Source organism: Terrapene carolina, unplaced genomic scaffold, assembly GCF_002925995.2.
Source record: "Terrapene carolina triunguis isolate 2854851 unplaced genomic scaffold, T_m_triunguis-2.0 Scaffold21, whole genome shotgun sequence".
In the NCBI taxonomy this organism is placed as follows: domain Eukaryota; kingdom Metazoa; phylum Chordata; order Testudines; family Emydidae; genus Terrapene; species Terrapene triunguis.
The window spans coordinates 3,378,314-3,404,441 of NW_020664372.1; the positions used below are offsets into that span (position 1 = coordinate 3,378,314).

Below are 26,128 nucleotides of genomic sequence, written 5' to 3' on the forward strand. Positions count from 1 at the left end.
CAATTCATATCATGTATGACGCAATACCAGCTTCAGATTGCATCATTCATTGTTTTGCCTAAAAAGCAAGTACTGTCCAAACCCAGTCATAGATTTATTCATAGATCCAGTCAAAGATGTATTTTAGTCATTTCTGGTTTAAATTGAGATCCCTTCCCTTTATAACTCACTTATCCTCCGCCATTCCCAAGTCAAGGGTCGTATATACTGACCCAATAGCATATCTTGAAAACTAGAGCCAATCAACAATTTTAAGCATCATTTTCGTTCTCAGTGACCCAGAATTAGTAACGTTTGACTACATTTATTTCAGAAGCATTTTGGCTGTAGAGCAGTGATTATTTTACAATATTCTTCTGAGACATATTGCATAATGTAGTCACCATAATTTTTCTTGATTAGCTTGTCATTGTGTGCATTGGTTGTTGCATGCAGTAAATAAAATATCAGACATTTGTCAGAGGAGGGATTGTTGACACTGACAACGATAAAGTCTTTACCATATAACTGCACTGAGATGTAAATTGTATTTCAATTTTTGAAAAGTCATTGGTAACATGCTTCATTGTTCCAAAACTACAAGCACCATATTCTAGTCACACATTGCACACTGTAGTATACAACGTGTGTTTAATCATCAGTTGCCAACATAAGCTGGCAACTTGATTTAAAAGTAGTTGATTGCTCATCACATCTGATTTTACCAGAGAGAAAACAATCAGAAAGAAACGTGATGTTTGAGAATTCCTGATCGCCAAATGGCTATGGGCTATTAGAAACAATTGTAAAATAGAAATAATAACCATCAATGTTAACTATTTTTGCTGATTTTAGAAAGTGAAACATGTTGCTTGTTACACTAGTTATATAATTATATGAAGCAGATAGTTACATGTTGTTAAATGTGTGAAAATAAATATGTGACGTTAATGAAGTTTAAATTAAAAAGAAAAAAACATATTGCACTTGATATTTTCAGCTAACAGCAGCATAGTCTTTCTCCCCTGTAACATGAAGGCCAACTCAGAAGCCTCCTGGCTGTTTACACTGAAATGTAGCTTCATCGAAGATGTTTAAGAGTTAGTTCATGATGCAGCTGCCATTATATATTAATTTTGTACATTTAACTTTGCTTATTCTTAAATAAAAGGAGCTGGGTTAAATAAAGAAGAAAACTGTCTTAGGCATGTTTATTCATCACACAACCATCTAGTTTTTTTATAATGTGATACTGCCGACTCTTGAGATTTTGTTGCACGTCTCAATATTTGTTGTTTTTCTTAAAGCACCAGGTGCTTGAGGCATGTGATGAGGTGAAAATCTCATTTAAATTAAAAAAGTAAATTTCTAGCCCTTATAGTTGCAGAAAAATGCTTGAAAATGTGACCGAAGTGTCCCTAAAGACTCAAATACCAGAAGACAAATAAAAGAATAAAAATGTATTATCTTTCAAAAATCTCATAATTTTAAAGCCAATTTCATGATTTTGAAACATGAATCGTGATTTTTTTTTTAAATGTTTGGGGTTGGCAATGCTGATTAAGTTGCATACTTAATAGGACAAATGCTGCTCCATGTTATGTCGATGCAGCCCTGCTGAAGTTAAAGGGATTGCATTGTGGTAATAGAGCATAATTTGGCCCACTGGGCACAGCTTGCATAACTGCAAGTCTATGGTCATGACAACACCATGTTGTTGTGTTGTGCATTCTCTGCAAAGTGTAGGATCTCCCACGCTTTCAAAATAGTGAAAATCCAAATGCTGTGGTGGGGGAATTCAGAACTGTTAGCACAGAGGAGTGGTTTTTCAATCTAATTTATGGTGATGGCTAATTGGATTGATGCCAAACTGTATAAAATCCACACTTTAGCATTAAGGAATTTATTTTTATTCCCTCTCATTTTTTTCTAATCTGTCAGCCCCCATACCCATCATTTCAGCATTCTTCTTAGTTCCCCCTCTCCATATGTGGCCTCTGCTCCTTCCCATTACCACATACCTGCAGTTCTCTTATGTCTCCTTACAGCTCTCAGCCCTTTTTTTGCTCCCCCTCTCCCTTTGTGCCCACTTGCCTATTCCCAAACAGATGTGTAGCCACTAGGATGGCTTTCACAAGTCTCTGGAGAGGAGGTTGGCTCCTTGCCTCCTAAACTGTCACACAATGGCCTAATGTTTTCAAAGAACTCTGTGAGGTGCTCAGCAGGGTGGATTCTACCACTCCCCTTCAGGTTTTATTACACAAGTTGGTGACAACTGGTTGAGAGCATGGTGAGCCCAGAAGGCTGAGCTCCTCCTTTTCCATCCCAAGTAAGTTCCATTGTTTCTCAGAGCAGCTGCAACTGCTGTGGGGAAAGGCAGCAACTAAAGCTACTCTCCTCCCAATAAGTTCCTTACAGGTAACTGATTAGCTGGTGCCCACATAGAGAGATCTTGTGCTCACCTGTGACTATAGTGCCCAAGCTGCACAGCAGAATTCTTCTTTTGGCACCTGAGGCAGGGAGCTCAAATGACGCCCCCATGCCCCCTCACTTGAGCCAAAACTTTGAAAGGTCTCAATTCTGCCTTCTTCCTGTTCTACTCCTCTCATGGTACTGCTCCGCTACCTACCCCAATAAAGGAAAACTAAGAACTTAAAATGCCTTGTTCAAAAATTTTAAGTAACACTTAACTTTCAAACGCCTGAACAGCAAATGTAACTTTTCTTGTCTGCATAGTAAACGCTGGCATTTTTCTCTGTTTGAATAATCGAAGTGGTGCTTTCCGTGACTTCTTGATTGCAAAGATCTGAACTGTTTCCTGAAGGTCCACAGTCTGGGCCAGCTCATGCTCTATTGAGATGGTTGCAAGGCTGACCAGCCTCTCCTGTGTCATTGTGGAGCGTAGATGTGTTTTTATTAACTTCAGCATGGATAAGCTGTGTTCTACACTGGCAACTGTTACAGGAAGTGTTAGAGGTATGCACAGAGCAACAAAAAAGCATTTGGAAAGAGGGTCATCTTATTTGTGCACATATATTCCAGAACAGCCTTCGGAGTTGATCCTGCTGAAATGTATCTTGAAAGGGCTTTCAGTTCATACCTAAATCACTCATATCAATATCGCGCATGTCATCCTGTGTCAACACTGTCTCTAGTGCCTTGCATTGCTGGTGTAGGTTTTCTTCAGGTATAGTGAGGAGTTTTGGAATATCATACAACATCCCAAATATACTGCTGTGTTCCTTGAGCTGCATGAAACGTTCTTCATCTGACTGTATTGCACAATCTAGCACCTGGTTAAAGAATTCAACTTTGAATTGTTGTTTGGGGTCTCTTATGGGATTATCCCATGCCTTGTAATCAAAATGTCTTCTTCTTCGGTGACTCTTGTATTCTTGAATGGGTGGGAAAATAGCTTCAGTGTGAAGTTCCTCTGCCAACTTCTGTGCACTCTTCAGAACATTTTGAAATCCCTCATCTGACCGGTAAGACTGTAGGTATGACTTTGCTTTCTCCAGTTGTTCCACTGCTCCAGATATATCAACATCTTGGAGTCTCTTGCTTACAACATTTATTTCAAACAGTATGTCATGCCACAACACTAAGCCACACAGAAATTTGAAGTTATGTATGTTTCTGGTGATTTCATTTCCCTCTGCCACCATTCTCCCATGAACGGTTCCTGTCATAGCATTATCCTCCATAATGGCAACTATGGAATAATCTATCTTCCCAATTTGGTGTTTGATAGGCTTTATCACCGCCCCTCGACTTTCCCATCATGTGGCACTCAGTTGTTTCAGTGTCAGAGAGGATGTTCCCAGATGTTGCTTCAAAATTTGCCATTGATGAGTTGATGCAGAGAAAAATACATAGATGCTTTGAATTACATTAAAAAATTCAGCAGCCTCACTAGAAGCTAATGCTGCATCCCTGACCACCAAGTTCAATGAAAGAACTGCATAGGACAAAAAAAGCTAGAGGGTTTAACTCTCGGATCCGTGTCTGCACTCCTCTGTTCTTTCCTCTCATGTTGGCACCATTACCATAGCCCTGACCTCTCATGTCAGCTATCGCAATTCCCGTATCTTCCAGCTTTTTAAGAATCACATTTGTCATACCAGCTCCTGTAGTATCATCAATGTCAATAAATTCTAGAAAATGCTCTCTGACAGTCATCATTGCAGGGACATTTTCACTAGGTTCTGTTGTTGTTACAAAATGCACCATTAAAGTCATTTGTTCTGTATGGCTGATGTCAGGTGTGCAGTCCAGAATAATAGAGTAATATCTTGCTGACTTCAGATCTGCCACAATCTTCTGTTTGACTTTTGTTGCCAGTAATTGTATGATCTCATTTTGAATTGTTTTTCCAAGGTAGTGGTATGTGTACATTTATTGGGTGGTGACTCTTCTTAGATGCTCCTGGAGTACGGCATCAAACTCAGCCATCAGCTCCACAATTTTAAGGAAGTTTCCATTGTTTGGCAAATACAGCTGAAGTGCCATGCAGTGCTAGGTTTTGGGCAGCAGGCATTCTCACAATGGCAATGAGCCTTTTCAGAACATTTTGCCAGTAAAGAGACTCTGATGCAATCTTCTCTTGATGCTGATCATCTATGGTGGCCTTTAACCTTAGTCTCATCTAAAGCTCTTTCCACCTATGGAATGATCTCTGGTGATTTGCTGCCTTCTCATGGCATGCCAAATTTCTAGCCTGATTTTTCAGTCCTTTGTTCCTGTAGAACCCAATGTGGCTGGAACATTAGACTGGAAGAGTTTGCAACAAAAACAGTATGCAGCATTCTGGGTTTTTGAGTACATAAGCCATGGCCTCTCCACTTTGTCACCACTGGGAATTTCACACCAGTAATGTGTTGGATGGAAACTTCTATTTTCATTGTCTTTGGGGAACATGAAGTTTTTCACTTGCTGTGGCCCATGCAGTACAAGGAAGTCCCTCAGGCTACTGCTCAAGTGGGTCCACAGTCCTGGATCATCTAGACTTAAGGAACTAAACTCAGCAGCATCTGTTTCTTGTGCCTCCGCCACACTCTTCTCTGATCTACACTTTTCTTCAGGAATGTGCATGGTTACATCCATTTGAGATGGAGATATGGATGCTGCAGTAGCTGCCAGGTCACCTGCACTCGGACTAACTGGAAGATCAGGCATCTCCTCACCACTCACATCCTCACTGGGGCCAGAAGGCTCACCGTGAACATTTGTGTCTATGTATCTCAGGAGAACTCCTTCCTGCTTAGATAGAAAAGCTTCCTTTGCTTTCTTTCTTTTTCTGAATGCTGCCCCAGAGGGGTGCTTTCTTCTTTCACTCATGACTGCTGTTCTGTGCCAGCTATAGTGGCTCTCAACACTCAATTGAAGGGGACAAATAAGCAGGCTGGTAGCAGGGACTGAGTGAGGGAAGTTATCAGCCTAACTGGCTCCCACTACTTCAGCTGACTGCCTGTTCTCCTCAAGTGGGTTCAGGGAAGCAGCAGGAAACAGGAAGCTCCCTGAGAAGCTGGCGTTAATCAGTCCAGGCTCCTAGAGGTGCTAGAGAGGTACACAAGAGGCTCCTCGTCCTCTGTCTCCCTGAAGATCCTGCTGCTTTCTCTTATTCCCTCTCACCTTTTCTCCTGCCTTCCTGTTATGTCTCTTGTGCCCTCCTTCCTCCAGCACAGCACTCCACCATCTCTGTGTATCTAGAGCAGAGAGAATACATATGCACCAGCAGCAGACACAATTTTCTACACTCTGGGTCCTAGTGGCGCCCCCCCCCACAGTCTGGGACCTGAGGCGGCCGCCTCAGTTCGCCTCATGGTAAGGCAAGCCCTGTGCTTGGGGCTGTGGGTGGGAAGTAGATATGCAAGTGTACCTGAAAAGCAGCTCCACAGCTTGTGAATTTGGAACCCCATAAAACAATACAATTTTTGGCTCCAATCCAGCAATTGACTGCTGGGGTACAGTCCAGGGCAGATTAAGGCAGAGGCTTTAGGGGCTGCAGCCCAGGGCCCCAACTCAAGATAATAAACCACAGGCAGTGATCTCTGAGCCGCTAAAAGGGGTGCTCAGGCAGGCTTCCTGCCTGCCCTAGCCCCACGCCGCTCCCGGAAGTGGCTGGCTGCTGGCATGTCTTTGTGGCCCCTGGCAAGGAGTGGGGGAGGCGGCTCTGTGCGCTGACCCCACCCTCGGCACTGTCCCCTACAGGGGCAGCGCTTACGGGCGCGGACAGCGTACGGCGACCCACTGCCCCCTCCCTCCCAAGGGGCGCGCAGAGACGTGCTAGCAGCTAGCCGCTTCCGGGAGTGGCGTGAAGCTATGGCAGGCAGGCAGGCAATCTGAGCCCTGCTGCACGCCGGCCAGGAGCCATTTGTGGTAAGCGCCTCCCAGCCGGAGCCTGCACCTCACACCCCCTCCTCCACCTAACCCCCTGCCCCAGATCAGAATTCCCTCCTGCACCCAAACTCCCTCCCAGGAAAAATACTTGTATACAGAGGCCCCACAAAATCTAATAGCCCTGGGCCCACAGGAGAGTTAATCCGGCCCTGGTACAGTCAATTGAGGATTAGGGCCTTTTTCTTTATAGTTTCTTCCATATAAACTGTATCCAAAAATATTTTATAGAGTTAAGAATACAGGCCAAAATGTTCAAATTCAGATGGCCTAGAGTTAGATTCCAAAATCTGTATTTTGGTAAAAGCGGCCTGATTTTCAGTTGATGAGCATGTCCCAATGAAGTCAGTAGCTCTGAAAATAAGGCCACTTTCATTTAGACATCTAAATATAGCTTTAAGAGATTTTTGCTTCCAGGTTTGTATATGCTGCTCACAGTTATTAAATAATGATTTGTAGTTATTTATTGGAATAACAAACAACAGAATGTGAGAGAGAATTAAAAGATTTAGACAAGGGAGAAAAGATATGTTAGCAAATGGGATATGAAAATCGATGAAGAGCCAGTGATGAAACTGGCAGACAATGTGCAGCTGTATCCACGCAATGCATCTTAACCTTAACTTGTGTTGCATCTTGCTTTCCAGATCTAGCCCTGCTTTGAGCAGAGACTCTCAATTGTGCTGAGCTGTCTGGTGGTTTTGTGAAGTGCGAAGGAGGCTGGTGCTAGGCAAGCAGAGGGAATGAGGAAAAGAGTGGGTGAGTGTTGTGAGGGGACAACATATATGCTGGTAAAGATCCATGGAGAGTTATAAAAATAAGCGTTTTGTACTGGAAGCTGAATAGATTAGAGAGGCAGTGGAGGAATTATGTGAGGATGTATGTGAGTTTAGAGAGCTGAGGAGGCCATAAGGCTCTATGTCTATATGAACCCGAAGGACAAATGTTCCTTTTAGTTGAAATAGTGTAGAGATTAGCTCTTGACACACTAGCACATATTCAGTAGGGCCCTATCTCCTCTCGCTGCCCCCATTACCAAAATTAATCAGAAAAGTGTTTCCTTTTAGAAGCCAATCTTTCAACAGAACAACAACACAGCAAAAGCCTGTTCCAACCACTCCAGCACTCGAGCTATTACTTCAAAACCACAATTGTAATATGTTGACCTCTTATTAAAAATATACAGTTACAACAATGGCACTGTAATAAAATAAAATTAAACACAGAGACAAAATTCATTGTTATATGTTTGCTGATATTAGAACAGCTACTGGAGTTTCATTTTCATAAAGACTCACACATACCACCATTTTTTCCATTTGTAGGAAAAACTACCTAAAAGAATAAGATCATCGGGTATCCACTCAAGTTTAACAAAAATTCCTTTAAGAAAAATATAAATAATTAATTAAAACATTTAGCATATTTGTTGACTAATATATATTTCATGGAATTAGACAGACAATTTTAAGCATGATCTTAAAAACATTTTATCGCTGTGCCATTGTACAATCACTGACATTTAACCATTCTACCTCTCTGCACTAAATATCACACCACACCTTCCATTTATTTTAAAAAGAGACTAGGTGAGTTTGATATTCAGGAAACTGAAGGATTAACAGCATTGCCTTGGAATCACATAGTGCAGGAACCGGCAGATATTACGCAAGCTTCCTCAGTGCAGCTCTGCCAATGCACCTCAACCTTGACTGGTGCTATATATTGCTTTTCAAGTCTTGGCCCTGCATAGAGATGAGACTCTTAATTGTGCTAAGCTGTCTAGTAGTTTACTGATGTGCACAAATATAGGATGAGCCCACCAAACTCACTATAACCTAATATAAGATATGCAGAAAATCTTTAGAGATGAAAAGTGTAGTACACCAGTGCACTGCTATTGCTCCTGACATTTTCCAATTATAACCTGATTTTTTTTTTCTGATCAAGTTTTCTGGAAGCTGATGTGATAGAAAGTCATCCCATCAATAGGAAGGCTGAGACCTACAAGAAGTAATTTCACATAAATACATTATTTTAGATTTAAATCAAATCCTGCCCCTGGAGGTTTAAGATGAATGCAATATTTAAGAGCAGAAGAAAGCAGGGTAATCATCAGGAGTTTTGCCTCCCTTATTAGTTAAGCCATACAGAGTTAGCTAATGCTTAAATGACTTATTAGGGGACCAATACTTGCCGGTGTGAAAATAAAGAGAAAAAATAGAATATCAGCATTCTGAAATATTGAGGACTGTGGTACTGTATGTTTAACCTCAATACTTGTCTTCTGAATTAAATAATCTCTTTGCTAATAGCCTTGAAAATATGTATATACAGAGACATATGCTGAAGTATCATGATATAATACTAATTAAATCATGCTTTTAGTTGCGCTCTTAAAATGATTAAAAATCAATTTCTGCCTTCTGAATGAGTGTATGATATTAGTAGACGGTTTGTTTTTGTTTCATATGTGAAACTTCACACTGTGCTTTCTATGACGAATGTACAGTATCCTGCTTGCTAATCTAACAAATAGCATCACTGTTCAATATAAAGTAATTGCTTATAACAGGCCTTGAAAATGTACCAGACACCTAGTAGTTGGAGCATCAAGCCTGCCAGCCAGAAAAATGAAGCTCTCTGCCCTTCCCCCATCAGTGAGATCCGGGAAAATGCACTGAGTGAGAAGTTTGATGCAGGAATCAATGAGTGAAATCCTACGGCCTGTGTTTCACAGGAGGTCAGACTAGATGATTATGGTTCCTTATGACCTTATAATCTATGCCTCTTTTTAAAGCTGAAAAGGGAAGGGTACTGGGATTTCTGTTAGTGTGCTGTCCAGAGTCCCTGCTTGGAGATCCATCTTTTACATCAGTCTCTGGCCTGTTGATTGATAAATTTGAAATTTCAACCCATTCTAGCTACCAAAAGTGAGAAGCTGTGATTCCATTACTTTCCTTGCAAATGTAATATGTAAAAGTAGGGTGACCAGATGTCCCGTTTTTAAAGTGACAGTCCTGTTTTTTGGGACTTTTTCTTATATAGGCGCCTATTGCCCCCCACCCCCATCCCTTTTTTTCACAGTTGCTATCTGGTAACCCTATGTAAAAGTTAAATATCAGCTAACAGAAAATTATTTCTAGTAGTAAGCATTATTTTTGCTACCAGGAATCTCTCCCAGGAATAGGAAAACAATCCCCCCTGAATACCAATGATTTTCACATTCACAAGAATCTCAACAATATTATTCTGGATGTGGACTTGCTGCATTAACAATAAAGTACTGGGAAATATAATTTAATAAATTATACAGCCTCTAGGCTTTTGGATCAATGTTTTATGACTTGCCAGGGCACAGAAACAGTGTTTGAACTGGTTCTGACAATAACAGGATCAGTGAACTGGTAAGCACAAGTCCTGGACCATGTTAAAAAAAGAATATGCATTCCTGAATCCCAACAACTCTACTTACCCGCACCTAAACAGCAGCACCACCCACCTGCACACTTCATCCAATAGCCACAACCCCTCATTTTATCACCCGAGAAGCGTCAACTAATGTTCACGTCTGTCTGTCTTGGGAGGAGAAAGAATATAGTTGTCTTCCTGCCATGAGGTGGAGAAGAAGGTGGGTGTCTGCCTGCATTGGCTTTAATGGCTGCCAATGTTTCAAAAACTCCTGAATAATCACAAATCCAGGAAATTCAAATACTAAATAGAGGGACTTGTGATCATCCCGTCCCACTTAATGCCAGGAAATAGGTTAGAATTACAAATGTCTCGTCACATGCCATAACTTGGAGTCTATTCCCAGAGTGAGGGTGGGTGTGACGGCTATATCAATACTGGGCATTTCCTTTGAAGTTACGTCCCTCAGAGGCCTAGCGGTCAAGGATTAGAGACAGCCAAGTGGCACACTGGATGTTGGGCTGTAAAGCTCAGTGAACACCACCTTGACATATTTTTCATTATGCCTGGGGACACCATTGTCATAGAGTTGGGTGCTGTCAGATGTGGACACTGCAGAATGCTAGAGGGCAGGTTGCCATGCTGCAACATCCTGTCTCAGCTGAGAAGATCAAGCTCACCACCATGAATAATGACAGGAAGGGAAAAGTAAGCAAATATCAACATTGCTCTTTGTGATGAGAGTTGTCTATTAGATCTCCAGCTACATAAGGTAAAAAGAGATTCTATCTAAGATCCACACCCAACCATTTGATACTAACCACTTCTGAAGATTGCCATCCGTGACAGGTTTAGGAATCCAGCAGCCAATCACTAGGGAGGGAAATACTGAAGCAGAATGTCATATATCCTGCTACATATTTCCTACAATGGAAGCAGCACCTCCAGATACAGATGTACATGAAGCATTTCAAAGAAAACCCTCTGAGACTGGATATTGTGCTCTAGTTTATGTAATATACTTTTGGACAGCTGTGTTGGGAAACCAAATCCTTGCTTTACAGACATAACAAATGTACTCATTGTGGGAAAGATGTCCTTTACTGCCCCCCACCATCTCCACAAGCAGATAACTATTACATGGAACACATATCAGATATTTCCCCTCCTATTTAATGTTCATTATCAACAGTTTTTGCTTTTGAAAATTCTCCGAGAACACTAATCAGATTTTAAATCAAAACAGCTTGCTGTCTGGTAGGGCCAACAGAACTGGTCGATGTATTTAATAAAACTTTATGTACAAAGCAGCAGAATCCATGAACTTAATGGTCAGAATATAGAGTCTACAGGGGTAATTTTTATTATAATTTATAGCGAGATTACCCATACTCTACAGTTTTCAGATTTTATTGAGATTTTTATGAGTCTATGTGGCTGCAGCAGTTAACTGCACTAGACATAGCAATGGTTCATAGTGAATGGGAACTGGCATCCTCATACATATTATGTCACTAATCTACCATAAGATATTAATTGCCATTGTCCAATCTAAGGCATTATTTAAAATCATTTCACAAGTAAAATAATTTGCTATAACTTAATAATAGCGGTGTGTATATACCTATGGATGTATGTAATGTATGCACATATTTATGTATCTCCATCCATCTGTATATATATATATATATATATATATATATATATAAAAACACACACATTTTTTTTTATAAAAAACTTTTTTCATTTTAAATTGTCTGAAGTCATAAAACTCTCTCTCATCTATATGAAACTGAACTACTGAAGCTATTAAGATCTAAAATCACATCAATCATCTAATATACAAATACTCCATCACCAACATAAAACAAACCAGGGAAGATAACAAGAAAAAATATACTCAGGGAATAACCTGAACAACATATAGCAGAGGAACTATAAGGCAGTAAGAGATTCCAGTGTATAACTAACACACTTCAAGAATCCACCGGTACATAAGTTACTTTGGCCCCCCAGAAAATTTGCAGTAATTTGGCCCAAATGACACTAAACTTTAGAGGTGTATCAAACAGAAAATTAAGGGAGAAGAAGGCAGAACAATTGTACCGGGGCCCTCAGTATGTAACATCTGTGTAAATAAAGTGAAATGGGAGAGGGTCGGACTCCAGCAAACATGAGGTACTGGGCCCCCAAATTTCTCTTGATGGGTCTGGTTACATATATGTTTTGTTCATATCCTAAACTGTATCAGTTATATCAAAGTAACAGCTTTGGGGCTCAGTTCTAGCTTTTTTTACTATGATGTGCACTGATGGGGATGCAAAGTTGTAGAACCAGAGGAATTCTTCACGCACAAAGCAGGCAATGGCTAAATGCCTCAGGGCATATTCAGCAGCCCTCCTATACTTGCTAAAGGAAGAATTAGAGTGTATCCCTCCCTGCCACCCCCCAAAAACAACAACAACAAACTGTCTCCAGGTGCTAGCAAATATGGTATAGGAAGGAATGAGATATAGACATGTCTCCTCCCTTTCAGACCTGGTAGCAGGAACTGGAAAGCCGGGCAGCCTCTAGTAGGGAGAAGCACCCAGCATCTTCACTCCTCCTACTGAGTGAAAATTCTGGTGCCAGCCGCCCTGCAGGACTGGTACAGCACCAAACACTCTATTGGTGCCAAACAAACAATAAATTTAAGAATGAAATATAGTCTTTTCAGAGGTCAGAATGTTTTGAACAAATGAATTAGTAGTTCCAGATGGGACAAAACCAAATTAGACATTGGCAAGTCTTTAGTATTTATTTTAAAATTAAAATTAAAGTCTTGTGCTGTAGGAGTCATCATACTTAAGTATGATTATTTTATTCTGCCTCCCTCAAAAATAGCCTCTGTCTCAAATGCATGATAAAACATATTTTGTCCTACCAATGTTTTAGTTCCTTCATTCCAGAAGAATTGCTATTTCTCTGGATTCTTAAATAAATGAAGCTTCTACATTAATGTGAATTCCATCTTAGGACATAAGTCTCTTCTCTTTCTGTTTCATTCTGTGGCTAGTCACTGCCATTCATTTGCTCCTTTCCCAGAACCACTGATGGTTCTGCCAAACAAAGCAGGGGGTGTATTCAGCTTGCAAACATTTTAGATATCTAGTAAATGCGTAGGAGGAAGCTTGGGTGGAGTGTGTTCACCCTCAATGGATTTTTGTGCATACGCAAAAGAAAAAAAAAAAAAAAAGCAGATTAACTCCACCCTGTTGGAAAACAAGTCAAAACTAACAGTGAATGGAGATGCAGAGACACAGAAAAATCAATCTTTCCACATAAAGCAACAAACACAGTTTATACAGACCCATATTACCTGACCTTTAGAGTCATGGTACAAATTGAATAGTCCTTAATGTTGAGTTTCTAACTTTATAGTATAAACTGCTATTTAAGACAAACAGTCTCCTATGGAGTGCATCCTTAATAGCTTAAAAGACTCTATTACCAACTTACCGGTGAGTAAAAATAGTCTAGTAATGGGGAATTTCCTACTGTAAATATAGGGAATACCTACCCAAACTAGTAATGTTTTTCTTACTGATTAATATCTTAGCTACTGGAGAACATATAAAAGACAACTTTTTAAATACATGTGGAGTATGTTCCTCATATGATGTAATAAGATGCAACAGAGGTACTCCTGAGATGGGCCTAAAATACACTATAAACACACAGACAATTACATGATCCCCCGAATGTTCCTCCTCTGCATTTCCTAGGGGGTGTGCCCCACAGTTTGGGGACCACTGTCTTATATCAATGGTCACCATTGCTGAACAGAAATATTTTATTCAAGTCTCTCAGGAGTCTTTAATACGTTGGAATGCTTTATTTACTCCTGAGGGAATTCTGCACTAAAAAATGAAAAATTCTGCATAAAAATAATAAAAATTCTGCACACAATATTTAAATTTCTACAAAATTCTGCAAATTTTATTTGTCTATAAATAAATATGGAGGCTCCAGCATGGCAGTAGGGCGCACAGGCCACTGGTTGCACGGAGGAGGGAGATCACCCTGCAGCCCCCTACCCCAGGACATGGACTTGATGGTGAGGCTGCACCTGACCCTGACATAGTGCAAGGGCTGGGCCTGCCCCAGAAACACCTAGGGCCCTGCCCCTACTTGCTAGGTGCACTAGGTGTGGGCAGGCAGGCTCAGCCTGGCAGGATCCATGTGTGGAGGGGCTTAGTGTGGGGGGATCCAGGTGTGCAATGAGCGGGTTCTGTGTGGGGCAATCTGGGTGCAAGTGGCACAGTGGGAGATCTGGGTGTACAGGGGCTTGTTGGGGTGAGGAGATTCCAGGTGACGGGGCAATGGGACTCTGCAGGGGGGTTCGGGTGAAGGTGGTTGGGGCTCAGCAGAGGGGCCTGGATGCCGGGTGGGGGTCCAGATACAAGGGGTGGAGCTCGGCAGGGGGTCCAGATGCAGGGTAATGGGGATTGGCAGGGGAGTCCAGGTGTGGGGAGTCAAGCAGGGGAATCCAGGGGTATATGGGGTGGGGCTCATCGGGGTGGGGGTTCAACTGCGGGAGGCTCAGTGGGGGGTGGTCTGGGTTCAGGGGTGGAGGTCTGGATGCAGGAGGGAGGGGCTTGGCAGGGGTCAGAATGCAGGGGCGGTGGGCCTGGGTGAGGTGGGGGTTTAGGTGTGGGGGGCTTGTCGGGGGCATTTGGGTATGGGGGGCTCTGGATGCACAGGGGTTGGGCGAATGGGGGAGCAGCTCCCCGTGGCTGAGGAGTGATGGGGAGGGAAGCAAGGGAGGGGGTGCAGAGCACATGGGGGAGTAGCTCCCCATGGCTGAGGAGTGATGGGGGCTTGGCAGGTAGGGTGACAGGAAATCTGTGAGCGCAGTGGTGCAGAATTCCCCCAGGAGTATTTATTGCATAGTAATAGTGGTCACCAAAAGCATTTCCCAAAGTTGTCGATAAAACACAATGTAGTTGTCCTAATCCTGCAGCATTTACTGAGGTAAAACATCAGTTGAAGTAAAGGGGAGCTTTGCCTGAGAAAGGACTGTGGGATAGGACCCATTGGAAATAATATTCCTAACTCTATGTCTATACCTTCTTTTATTATATATAGAAAAATTGAAGTAAATTATTCAGACCTTTAGCCAGGCCACTTCACCTTGAGTGGTCCCTTGAAATATGTGTTATGCTAAACAGTCTGTTCCACCTTGTATTTAGCTGTGACACTCCGAGTAAGTTTTCCTGACCGGAGGAAGAGCTCTTTGTAAGCTCAAAAGCTCATCTCTCATCAACAGAAGTTGGTCCAATAAAAGATATTACCTCACCCACCTTGTCTCTCCCTACATTAACACTGGGAGGTCACTCCCTACCCCTCAGTTTATCAAGGTGCCATCAAATATTTTTATACATCCTTATTAAGCCAACTTTTTGTTAAATAAGATTTTTTTTCTGAAACTACCTATTAATAATACAGTGTCGTTCCGTAACAGTCTGCAAAGTCCCACTAACGCCAATGGCCGGTGAGAATGCACAGCATGACTGGGTCTAAGTCAGTGTGGGTTTGATTTTTCAAACTGCTGGCCCCCTAGATGGTGCTAAGCTGCCTCAACTCCCACTGACTGCAGTAAGAGCTCAGGGCTCTAAGCACCTCTCAGGCTCAGGCTCTGCTTGCAGACTGGGACTTTTCTTCTTTGTTATAGGTAATTACTCCATGTCCCCCCCAAAAGCATGTAAATGCATAAGATAAGAGCTGAAAGTTTAAAGGAGATTTCGTGTCCTAAAATGCTATATTAACACTTTTGGTGTGACAGTCAGACTATAGCAGACACAGAAATGAGAACGCAACTTCATTTGGATACTGTATACGTTTTCAAATTTCTGTGTACTGGCCAGTAACCAGTAAAATGAATGAGTAAGTGTTGGAGCAGTTCCTGTACAATGAAAACCTAAAAAAAGTTTGGATTTTAAAATTGTTTTTCAAAGGGGAATTCAGGAGTTTTGTACACACAGACACGCTTCCGCTCATTAAGTCTGTGGACACACTATCTTTCTTTGCATTCAAACCTGACCCTCAGTTTTAGAGAAAGAGTTTGAGATAATGGGGGAACATGCAAATGGGGCATTTCAGACATGCGATGAGATGGAAGATAGTGAAGATGACACTCAAAGAGTAGTTTGCAAGATAAGGAGGAGAATCAGGACAGCAAATATTGAAGGGAAAAGAGAATTCAAGCAGAGTAAGAACAGAGAAGTGTCCTGTTGACTTAGCTGGAAGGCAGCAGTTAGGAATCAGGGCAGTTTTATTGGAAAGAAGAGAATCCAGATTGTACGGTTCAAGGGAAGAGATAGGGGAAGAAATGTAGGCGGTAGGAGCAGAGAGCACATTTCAGTGCTTGGGCAAAAGGATCATTTGGAGATGAGATGTTAGAGAGAAAGATGGGATCAAGGGAATGTTTTCTTAATATACAAAAAACAAAATGTGTTTTAGGCAAAACAAAAGTAGCTGGATGGGCAACTGGGCAACTAGACAGAAGAAGAGGAAAAAGCACACTCAACAATAACACCTATGGGCACTGATAGAGAAAAGTATTTATTCTGCAAAGCACTTAAACAAGTGCATGTGCTTAAGTCCCAATGAAGTCAACAGGACTTCAGCATGTGCTTAAGCACTTTCCTGAATTGGGCCTAGTAACACTAATGCTACTTTTGACTTGGATAAATGCAAGGCACAAAGAATGTACAGATTAAGAGCCAGATTCTGCCACTGACAATTGCTCATGTTAACTGAGGGAAGAATTGATCTCTAAACATTTCTTTTTACATTTATATAAATGATCAACCATCAGGTGAAAGTTGAAGGCACACACAGATTTTAGATAATTCTGAATCTGTGTGTCTCATTCATTTGACTGGAGGATATTGGCACCAGTTTAATTTGCAGAGCAATGCCCTTTTATTATCCGTATATATTTATTACATATGTTAACCGAAAAAGCTCATAATTGAATTTAAACTATGATATGCATATATGAAATTAAAGTTTAGCTGTCAATTTATGCAAAATATATTGTTTATTGCCTTTCTTATTTGTATTGGTTTACATAACAAAGAAAGAAAACACGTGCCAGAAAGAGCTAACAAAGAATGGCTACCTATTGTGGATTGTTACCATTATCCTTTTATTATAATTATTCAAATTAACTTGTACATTTCTATCAGAAGTATCAATGACAGCAGAAAGGGTGCAGCTGAAGAGAAAAAAATTAAAGGACAGCTTAATCCCTTCTTTTTCTCTAGCTGTACATTAAGAGGTGCAGTGGTGCTGGGTAATGATCTCTGCCAATAATAGCACAAAGGAGAGGTTGTCAGGGTAGCTCAGTATGTCTGCATCTGAAACTTGTGGGCTGAAATCCCTACAGTACACTAAATTCTGGAATTTTGCTGGTGAACGGGGGTAGTGAGTTTCCACTCTTACAAACTGGGAAAGTACTGACTACAGATGTAGTTGTAACCATTGCCAGTTACCACCTTTGAAAAGTAAACCAACAGTTTCTGTACCTAAGGACAATACTCGTCAAGCTCAAGGTCAGATTCAGCTCAATCCCAATGCAAAACTCCAAAACAAAACATCAAATCAAAATTATTTATTTTACAACTATTTTATAGTATGTTGCACCATGCTACTTTCATTTATCATTTTTTACATAATGGCATAGGGCCCTAAAATTATGTCATTGTATAAAGTGTAATAAAATGTCTTAACCCACCATCATTTCCAGTTTCAGAACAAAAACCAGATATATTCTGAGTTAGTTTTGCATGTTCTGAGCCTATAAAGAGGATAAGTTCCATTTTTGCAAGAGGCTTGGCTGGTTGACTTCCATACTAAAGCTAGGGGACTGAGGCAATGGGAGGGGAAAAACAAAGATTTATGAACAACATGATGCTACTAAAAAACATAAAACCCCACCATTGCCAACAAACGTAATATTATTATACCAGAAATAGACAGAAGAGTCAAAAGAAACAATCTTTTGGGAATGACTGCATGAATCTCTTAATTAAGCAATAAGAAACTCTAGGGATGTTATAAAGCATAATGCTAAATGCTTTTCTGTCTCATGAACCCTAAAAGTGAGATTAGCTATTAATACTCTCCCCTGCAGCTTGGAGCAACAGGTCATTTTGGGGGGAGATGTGACCATGTTCTATTTATCAGCATGCAATGATCTTTGCCTCTAGCCTCGCCCATGTTTCTACCATTGCCACTAACATTTCTTGGTCCATTGTGCTTATAAAGCACCAATCACTATAGTATCTAGGCGGGCCGCAGGTTGCCCGCCACTGATCTAGACACATCTATTTTCTGTGTTCTTCTGTCCACCTTTTTCCTGTCTCCCTTTCTCCTCACATCTCATCAAAACTACTCCTCTTCTGCTCTCTCAATTTCTAATATTTTCTCCTCTCCTATAACTTCAGTGTCATCTTCTTGCTCTCTGCCTTTGCCCTTACAACTCTTTTCCACTCTCATTTTCCTCCTCTTTGGAGATCTTTCTCAATACAGGCCAACCGTTCAGCCCGCACTCTCCTTCTCATGCATTCTCTCCTACTTTCATGCTTGCATCTTGGGTTCTATTTCCGTAAAACTGATTTGCACCATTCACATCCCCTGTTTTCTCCTTCCATTCTACTGTTCATTCCAACAGAAACAACCTGAGGCAGGGTCTCCCACTGGCCCTCCTTAGGCTGAATGAAACCTGGTTCTATACCTTCCACTCTGCATCTGTCACTGGTTTTTGCTTTGGAGGCCTTTCCTTCTCATATTCCTACAACAGCGCTGTTCTCAAACTGAACCTCTCTCTCCTTTGTCTCACTCCTTTGCCTTTCTTAGGTCCATTCCAACTAGCGGTTTTCTCCCTGTCCTTCTGAGTGGCTTTTTACTATTTCCCCATCTTCCTATTCCCTAATTGCAGTGCCAGGCACTCAAATACCAAAGTGATGATTATTAGTCATGATGGACAAAATCTATCTCTGGTGCCACTCTATTGAATCCAATTAAGTTACACCAGGGATGAATCTGGCCCCATCTGTTCTTTAGTTTTAAGGTTTCTTAAACTTTGTGGTAAAATAAGCTTCAGCAGATGAAAAAAAATAGGTTTATAAAGTTAACAGCATTTTCAAAAGAACTGTTATTCAGCTACCACAGGTTAATTTATGCTTTACAATGTTTCAAATGAGCCTGGGATATGCAAAGCCAGCTTGTCTTACCTTTAACATGGCTTCTCCCATCCTCCAACAGCGGTACTACTATAGTGTTGTTCATATTTCCAGGTGATCTCACAGCTGTGTAGACTACAGGTACCGACTGCACCACCACTGGAATGCGGTGCACATGACTCATTTTGTTGGACTGTAAGTTCATAGGGCTTGAAGGTGGTACTGGATGGATTATGTGCAAAAACTGCTGGCCTCCAACACCAGATGCAGAGGCCACAAGAGGGCCTGGAGTTAATACTGATGGCACAGATGCCGCTGAAGATACTGATGTTATTACCGTAGGGGAGGAAGCTGGCCGACTAGAAGAAGAAGAAGTTGAAGTAGAAGAAGGAGAGGAGGCTGATGCTGTCATGGAAACCGGTGAAGATGAGGCTGCTATAGGGGATGACCTGGCTTTGTTTATTGACAAGTCCACTGGTTCAGTTTGTGTTTGGAAATGGTCTGTAGATAACGAATCCTCTGGGGGATCTGCCTTCATGTTATTTAACAACAAGGGTACAGCTTCCATGTCTGGATAGTTGTGGACGTTTGGAGACTGTGGGGGGAAAAAAGGAACATGTTTATATTTTTAGTCACTGATATTAAATATTTGGCTAAGACAATTTAAACATTTAATTGATCATGCACATTTAACATGCAGTTCACACTTGGTTCTTAAGGCCACTGGAGATTTGTTTCTGTTCAATGTGGCAGCTCATGGCTGAAGGGGCAAAACATCAAGTATGAGGTGAAAAATATGCGTACTTCATCAGTAATATAAAATCCAACTAATATTTCCACATCATTGAATTTCTCTACCGGCTTACCATTAATAGTAGACAGTATTTGATTCCAGATTGCAACACTGCAAAATGACCTGTAAAAAGCAATTGCTGGGCTTTTTCAGACCTCACTTAATCTAATAAAACTCTTTCATACAAAGATACAATTAGTAACCTTTCTGTGTGTTTCTTCTACATCTAGGCGGCTCAGAATACAGCCTCATAATCTCTAGAATGCTAGATATCTCAGAAAATCATTGCTGACGAGCTAATAAGAAATGCCCCAAATCCATTGTTTCAGACACACTAACTAAGTATCATACAATAAATTAATCCTCTTCTGAGTTTTTAGAATTAAACTATGTTAGATTTTTTGTTGAAGGCTTTTCCATTGCTATTTTGAGCACACAAAAACAACAACAAAAAAACAAATTCCAGGACACCGAGAAGATATAATGTGAAAGAAAAGTAGCAACATTTAAAATAAAGTAAAATAATAATATGAGTAATAATAATAACAATCTGATCATAATGGGAAACCTTACACCTGAAATTCCTAAATATGAAAATATGAGATATTCCAAAAGCCCCTTTCTATTCCAGGAAAGGAATATTTGGGAGGTTTGATTGATCATGATCTGAACTGCATTCACCTTCATCTTCCCCCCCCCCCCCCCCCCCAAAAGTTCAATGGATGAATGACAAAAATGTTTAGAGGCATTAGACTTCTGTATGTGGGAAGAGTGAAAAAATTGGGACTGTTTAGTTTAGAGTGGAAATGAATAAAGAGACATGAGACAGGTACATAAAATAATGAATTAAACCAAATAGTATAGAGAAGGCCTTCTTTTTATCCTCTCTCTCTCTCTCTCTCTCTCTCTCTCAGGGGACATCTAATTAAATTGAATGGCAACAAACTATAAATTGATTAAAAGAAATACTTTCTTTATACAATACATAATCAACCTGGGGAACTCATTAGTACAAGATGATCTTGACTTTACAAGTTTAGCGGAATTCTAAAGAAGGATTAGGCATTTATATTATACTATACAGTGAAGAGTGAGGTTGGTTTTGTGGCTAAAGTGGTGCATTGGGACTATGCAGACCTGGGTTCCATTTCTGGCTGTGACATATGCTTCTTGTTTGATTTTAACTTAGCCTCTCGGTGCCTGAGTTCTCCACCCATAAAATGGGGATAGCAACAAGTTTTTTTTTTTTTTCCCTCCTCACGTCCCCTTCGCATATTTAAAAATGGTACGATCTTTGGGACAGGGATAGTCTCTCTCTATATGTATGTATATATGTACCTCTGTATAAATGTACACCCGTGCCAGTTGGGGCCTCTGCATGCTATTGTAGTACAAATAATCAAAATAATAATTATATTATATAGCTAATGAAAACATGCACAGTTCAATAGATAAGATAATTCTCTACACACTTACAGGATAGAAAATACCATGCGTCAGGGCAAACACCAATCACTGACTAACGTGGTTCTAAAGAAATATTCTTAATGAAAAAATTATTCCATAATTGTCCACTCTTGTACCTTCCTTTGAAACATCATGCACTAGCCATCATCATCTGAACTACGTGGACCACTGATCTGGGAATTTCTATGTTGATCTTGCGGCAAGGTGGTAAGTAGTTGTAAGAATGGGACAGAGGAAAATGTATCTTTTTGACCATATAATTTACCACCTTGAATCACAGACTCAGATTTTTAGGTCAGAAGGGACCATCATGATCATCTAGTCTGACCTCCTGTACATTGCAGGCCACAGAACCTCACCCATTCCTGACACTCTACACTTTTTAGCTCTTTTACTTTAAAAAAAATGAAAACTACACACATGATATAGAGTAGATTGGTTGCTACCACAGTCATGTCACAGAATTTGGCAAGGTTAATCTCAGAACAGGGCTCTACATTTTATTGTGGTAGTTCTGACTAGTGTTTTGAAATAGCTGGCGTGCTGAGATCCCTGCCTATCATATTGACCAGTACTGTCTCATTGTACTACCTGTTATCTCTTGTCGTATACTTAGTCTGTAAATGCCTTTGGGCAAGTATTGTCTTTTTGTTCTGTGTTTATACAGGGCCTTGCACTAAGAGACAGCAGGATGCATTTGAAGCCACTGATGCTTTGGAAATCTTGTACGTAAAATAAAAATGGTACAGTCTCAAAAAGTACCCCCTATTTTGTTCGGGTGGATGGGAACACATAGCTCTGCACCACCGCTCCCTGCTTGACACTGACCTACTCCAGAAAGAATCTGCCATTCTGTATGGATCTCTGTCTGCCATCGAGGACATTAATTGAGATTGCAAAAAGTTTAGATATCAGCTGTGTTTGAATTCAAATTCTAAACATTAGATCATCATTATTTTCTGGAAATGTACGGTATGAACAAACATTTTCCACTAAGAAGTATTATTCTAGCCTTAAAAAAGCAGGAACTCTTTGAATGAGAAAATGTATTTTTAAACAAGGGGGATAGCTGAATTCTCAGCATGTTATTTTTTGGCATCTTCCTAGAAATGTAATTAACTATTGCCTTCCTGTCACTGAACAATGAATTTTACAGTTAAATTTAATCTACCCACTTTTTATTCAATAATGCAAACCAGAAGGGTCAGAATAACATTGCTAAAGGGATCAGAGGAAAATGTAGTTTCGGCTGTTCATTCAGCTTATGAAGAATGTTGAATGAAAAGCCAATGGGGCTCTATTCCAGCCCTGCCTTTAGTCACCTTTATCACATGAGCTGGTGATGTTGGGGCCTAGCACTGAAAAACTGTTTGACGTCTGGAAAAGACTTTTCCCATATGGCTACACTGCCAAATTGCTGGGTGGATTTTTTTCACCTCCCATCAGACATCCAGGGAGGTCTGGTTGGGGGGAGCGGGGAGTGTTCACTTAATTGTCACAACTTTGGCAGGTTCCAGTGCAGCTGGTGGGTTAAAAACATCTGATGACAGATCACTGTAACTCAATGGGCTGCTTGGGTCTAACCCAGAGTACAACATGACATGGTGATGGGTGTGCCTCTTTGTCTCACACAGCATTTGGCTCTGCTTATCTCATAGCTCCAGCCTCCAGCGTGGGGGTTCCTGGGTATGCCTGATGGTGTAGAGAGGGTATTTCTTTCATATTCACCATCAGGTTTGTAGAGCCTGGGGCCTTGGTGCTCAGTTGAAATTGGCACTGGAACAGTCCAGTTGGGTAGTTTGAAGAGTGGGTCCCCATTGGTTAAGGGTTTTTACTAAAGTTACTGCCTCTGCATTTAACAATATTATAGCGTATGTCTTGTCTCCCTTTTAAAACTTGAAATCAATACTTCCTATAGTGCTCTGCTCATAAATTTGCCAGTAACAAATACTATCTGGTTCTCTATATGTATCAGTCCACTGCTACTAGATTGGAAAAAAAAGGTTAATCTGACACAGCATAAAAACAAAATAAACAAAAACACCCAAAAAGCAAAAACATTATTGTGCATTTCAAGACTATTGTATAAATATGCTGGATGACACCTCATACCATGCTTTTCAAACCTACCTACACAGAAACAGAGTTCTACTTTGTCGCCTTCCCACTCTTTCCCTGAATTTTACTTTTCCTTGCCATACTTTAGTCTATATTCTAAAGTCCTCTCCCATGACTATTCCAGTCATGTCACAACTCCTTTGAATTTCTTCCTTGGTTCTTGTCTATATCTAAAACAGGGATCGGCAACCTTTGGCATGCGGCCTGCCAGGGTAAGTAAGTACCCTGGCAGGCCGGCCCGGTTTGTTTACCTGCCGCGTCCGCAGGGTCGGCCGATCGCAGCTCCCACTGGCCGCAGTTCACTGTCCCAGGCCAATGGAGGCTGCGGGAAGTGGCGCGGGCCGATGGATGTGCTGGCCGCCGCTTCCCGCCGCCCCCGTTGGCCTGAAGCGGCGAACCGCGGCCAGTGGGAGCCGCGATCGACCGAACCTGTGAACGCAGGTACACAAACCAGCCTGGCCCGCCAGGGTGCTTACCCTGGCGAGCTGCGTGCCAAAGGTTGCCGATCCCTGATCTAAACGATGTAGGGATTATAATTTCTGCACACCAAAGATACCTAACAGATCTGGGGAACCAGCAGAGGCTATAAACTCTGCAGGACCAGAGAGAATCTTGACTTCAACAACCCTTTTCAGTGCTGTACAAGTTACAAGCTTCACAGGTTACTCAGCCCCAGTAAGACTGTCTACTCTTGTGGAGTTATTTTGCCCTGCCTGATGGAATTTATAAACTCAACAAAGAGCTGTCGGAATCTAAATTCCTCTTGCTCCCTGTCAGTGTTCTCATCAGGACAAACATGTTGTTATAAGCTGCATCAAAAGTCCCTGATGAGGACAATGGAATAAACTACGTTTAGAATTCATACAATAAACTGGCTTTGAGACAAGAAGTTAAAAAAAAAAAACAAGTCAGAAAACTCCAATTGTTTGAATTATCTCATATCACAAACACCTTGTCTGATTACCATCAAACTGTCCCACGTTATTCTCCAATTGCAGTGGAATTTACATGAACAGTTTCAGATAAAAGTATTTTGTTTTGGCAAAGTTAAAGGAGAGTAAAAATCAAACTTGTCCTGCAAACCAAGCCACAATGAACCACAATCAACCACTGTTGCTCCATCACAATGGGGTTCAGCCCTCTGTGCTGTCAGAATTAGGGTGGGCTTAAGTGCCATAGCTTTCACCTCTGATTTTCATGCTTGGCGGGCAAGATTTAAGTGACCAAGAATATCTTACTATGGTCTTCCTAATGCTTCACTTTCAAAAGAAAAACATACTAGATTCCAAATAAAGAAAATGACTTAGCATAGCACAAATAATTCTGCTTTAAGTAACACAATGATATACTTGGAATTCTTGTACAAGAAAAAAATGCATGTTAGAAAGATTGGATTTAAGAATGTTTAATCTCATAGCTCAGTTTTCCCTCATTAAAATGGAAAATGTTCCTATTTCTTCATGCAGATGAGGGTGGAGACTTATTTAAATGAGTTCCCCTAGCTCGATGCAACTCATCCCATGAAGTAGGCAAGCTTCTCCTCCTCATCCTCTCGTGTCTGGACAAGGCACTCGTGGAATAGGAAAGCTCTAACACATAATCAGTTTACACGGTCTTTTGGCATTCCAAAGAGCCACATAAGTAGAGTTCAAAATAGGGTTATTCCCCACCCCTCACGAAAAGCATCTCTTGTGTGCAAAACTTTTTTTGTTTAATTTAATAAGTGTATGAATTAACTTTCTTTTAAAAGTAATAAAATAGATATCTTTGAAAAGGCCTTTCCATGATGGAGATGACATTCACAATGCAGACAATGCATCTTACTCGAAAAGCTCCAACCAGCCAACCTTCCCCCACCCCCAAAAAAACACTCTGAAACAAATCAACCTTAAAAAAGATTAAAGTAAATTAATAAAATCTAAAAATGTCAAGAACAAAACCCCTATCCCATGAAGAGTTTTTACCACCCAAAGACGGAGACTCCATGAAGTCCACTGGAGACTTTGCTAAAGCCACTGATTTTACCTGAAAGGTACCCAGATGGGTATAGAATAAGATACATAAGTCCAATTCAGACACCCATTTTTGAAAACTTAGCTTAAGTTTTAATATGCTCTAAAACTACCAAGTGAACAGTCTTTTGTGTTTGTTCACTTAAGGCTGCTGCCTCAAGTGTTTTTAGGATGGCAGAACAGCTCCGTTTAGATTCATTACCTAAATGATCACACTTAAAGAAAAGCAAAACCCAGAAAGCTGTGTCTGTCTTATACTCTTTTTGCTTTTCATTGGCAGAGTAAAATAAAAAATGGTTCACAAAAAGTTAACACAAAACAAAGATCTACATTTTTTCCAACTGCCATTTGCAAATTTAATAGCTATTGGGTAGAGAAAATTTTATAGTCCTCTTCTCTGGGGCTGATTCACTGTTACCTATGCACCAGTGCAGTCATTTACAATAGGCAGAATGAATGCAAAATGATGCTAAATGCTACCAAATCCATCACTTTGCACTGGTGTGAATGACTACATAAGGTTCAGGGCAACACAGACTCAGGCCCATTAAGCTCAGACAGAGCTAAATTTTACTACTACATCTTTAAGAGTGCAACGTTTTTTACCGTATGGTCATATGATCAAATATAATATTCATTTAAATAATGTTGTGCAGGCAAGGATCTAATGTGCTTTACAAATATTACCTGTGAAGTAGGTTAATAGTATTATTCCTATTATA

The 26,128-nt window shown here is 40.8% G+C and overlaps 1 protein-coding gene across 4 annotated transcripts in view; it reads right to left on the minus strand.

Moving 5' to 3' along the window:
• KLF12 (Kruppel like factor 12) overlaps positions 1-26,128 on the minus strand; it is a 341,374-nt gene that overhangs the window by 101,228 nt on the left and 214,018 nt on the right. For all 4 annotated transcript variants that reach the window (XM_026660877.2, XM_026660850.2, XM_026660911.2 and 1 more), the window contains one exon: positions 19,068-19,611. In XM_026660877.2, coding sequence (XP_026516662.1) covers positions 19,068-19,611 — 544 coding nt within the window. The remainder of the gene's footprint in view (positions 1-19,067; positions 19,612-26,128) is intronic.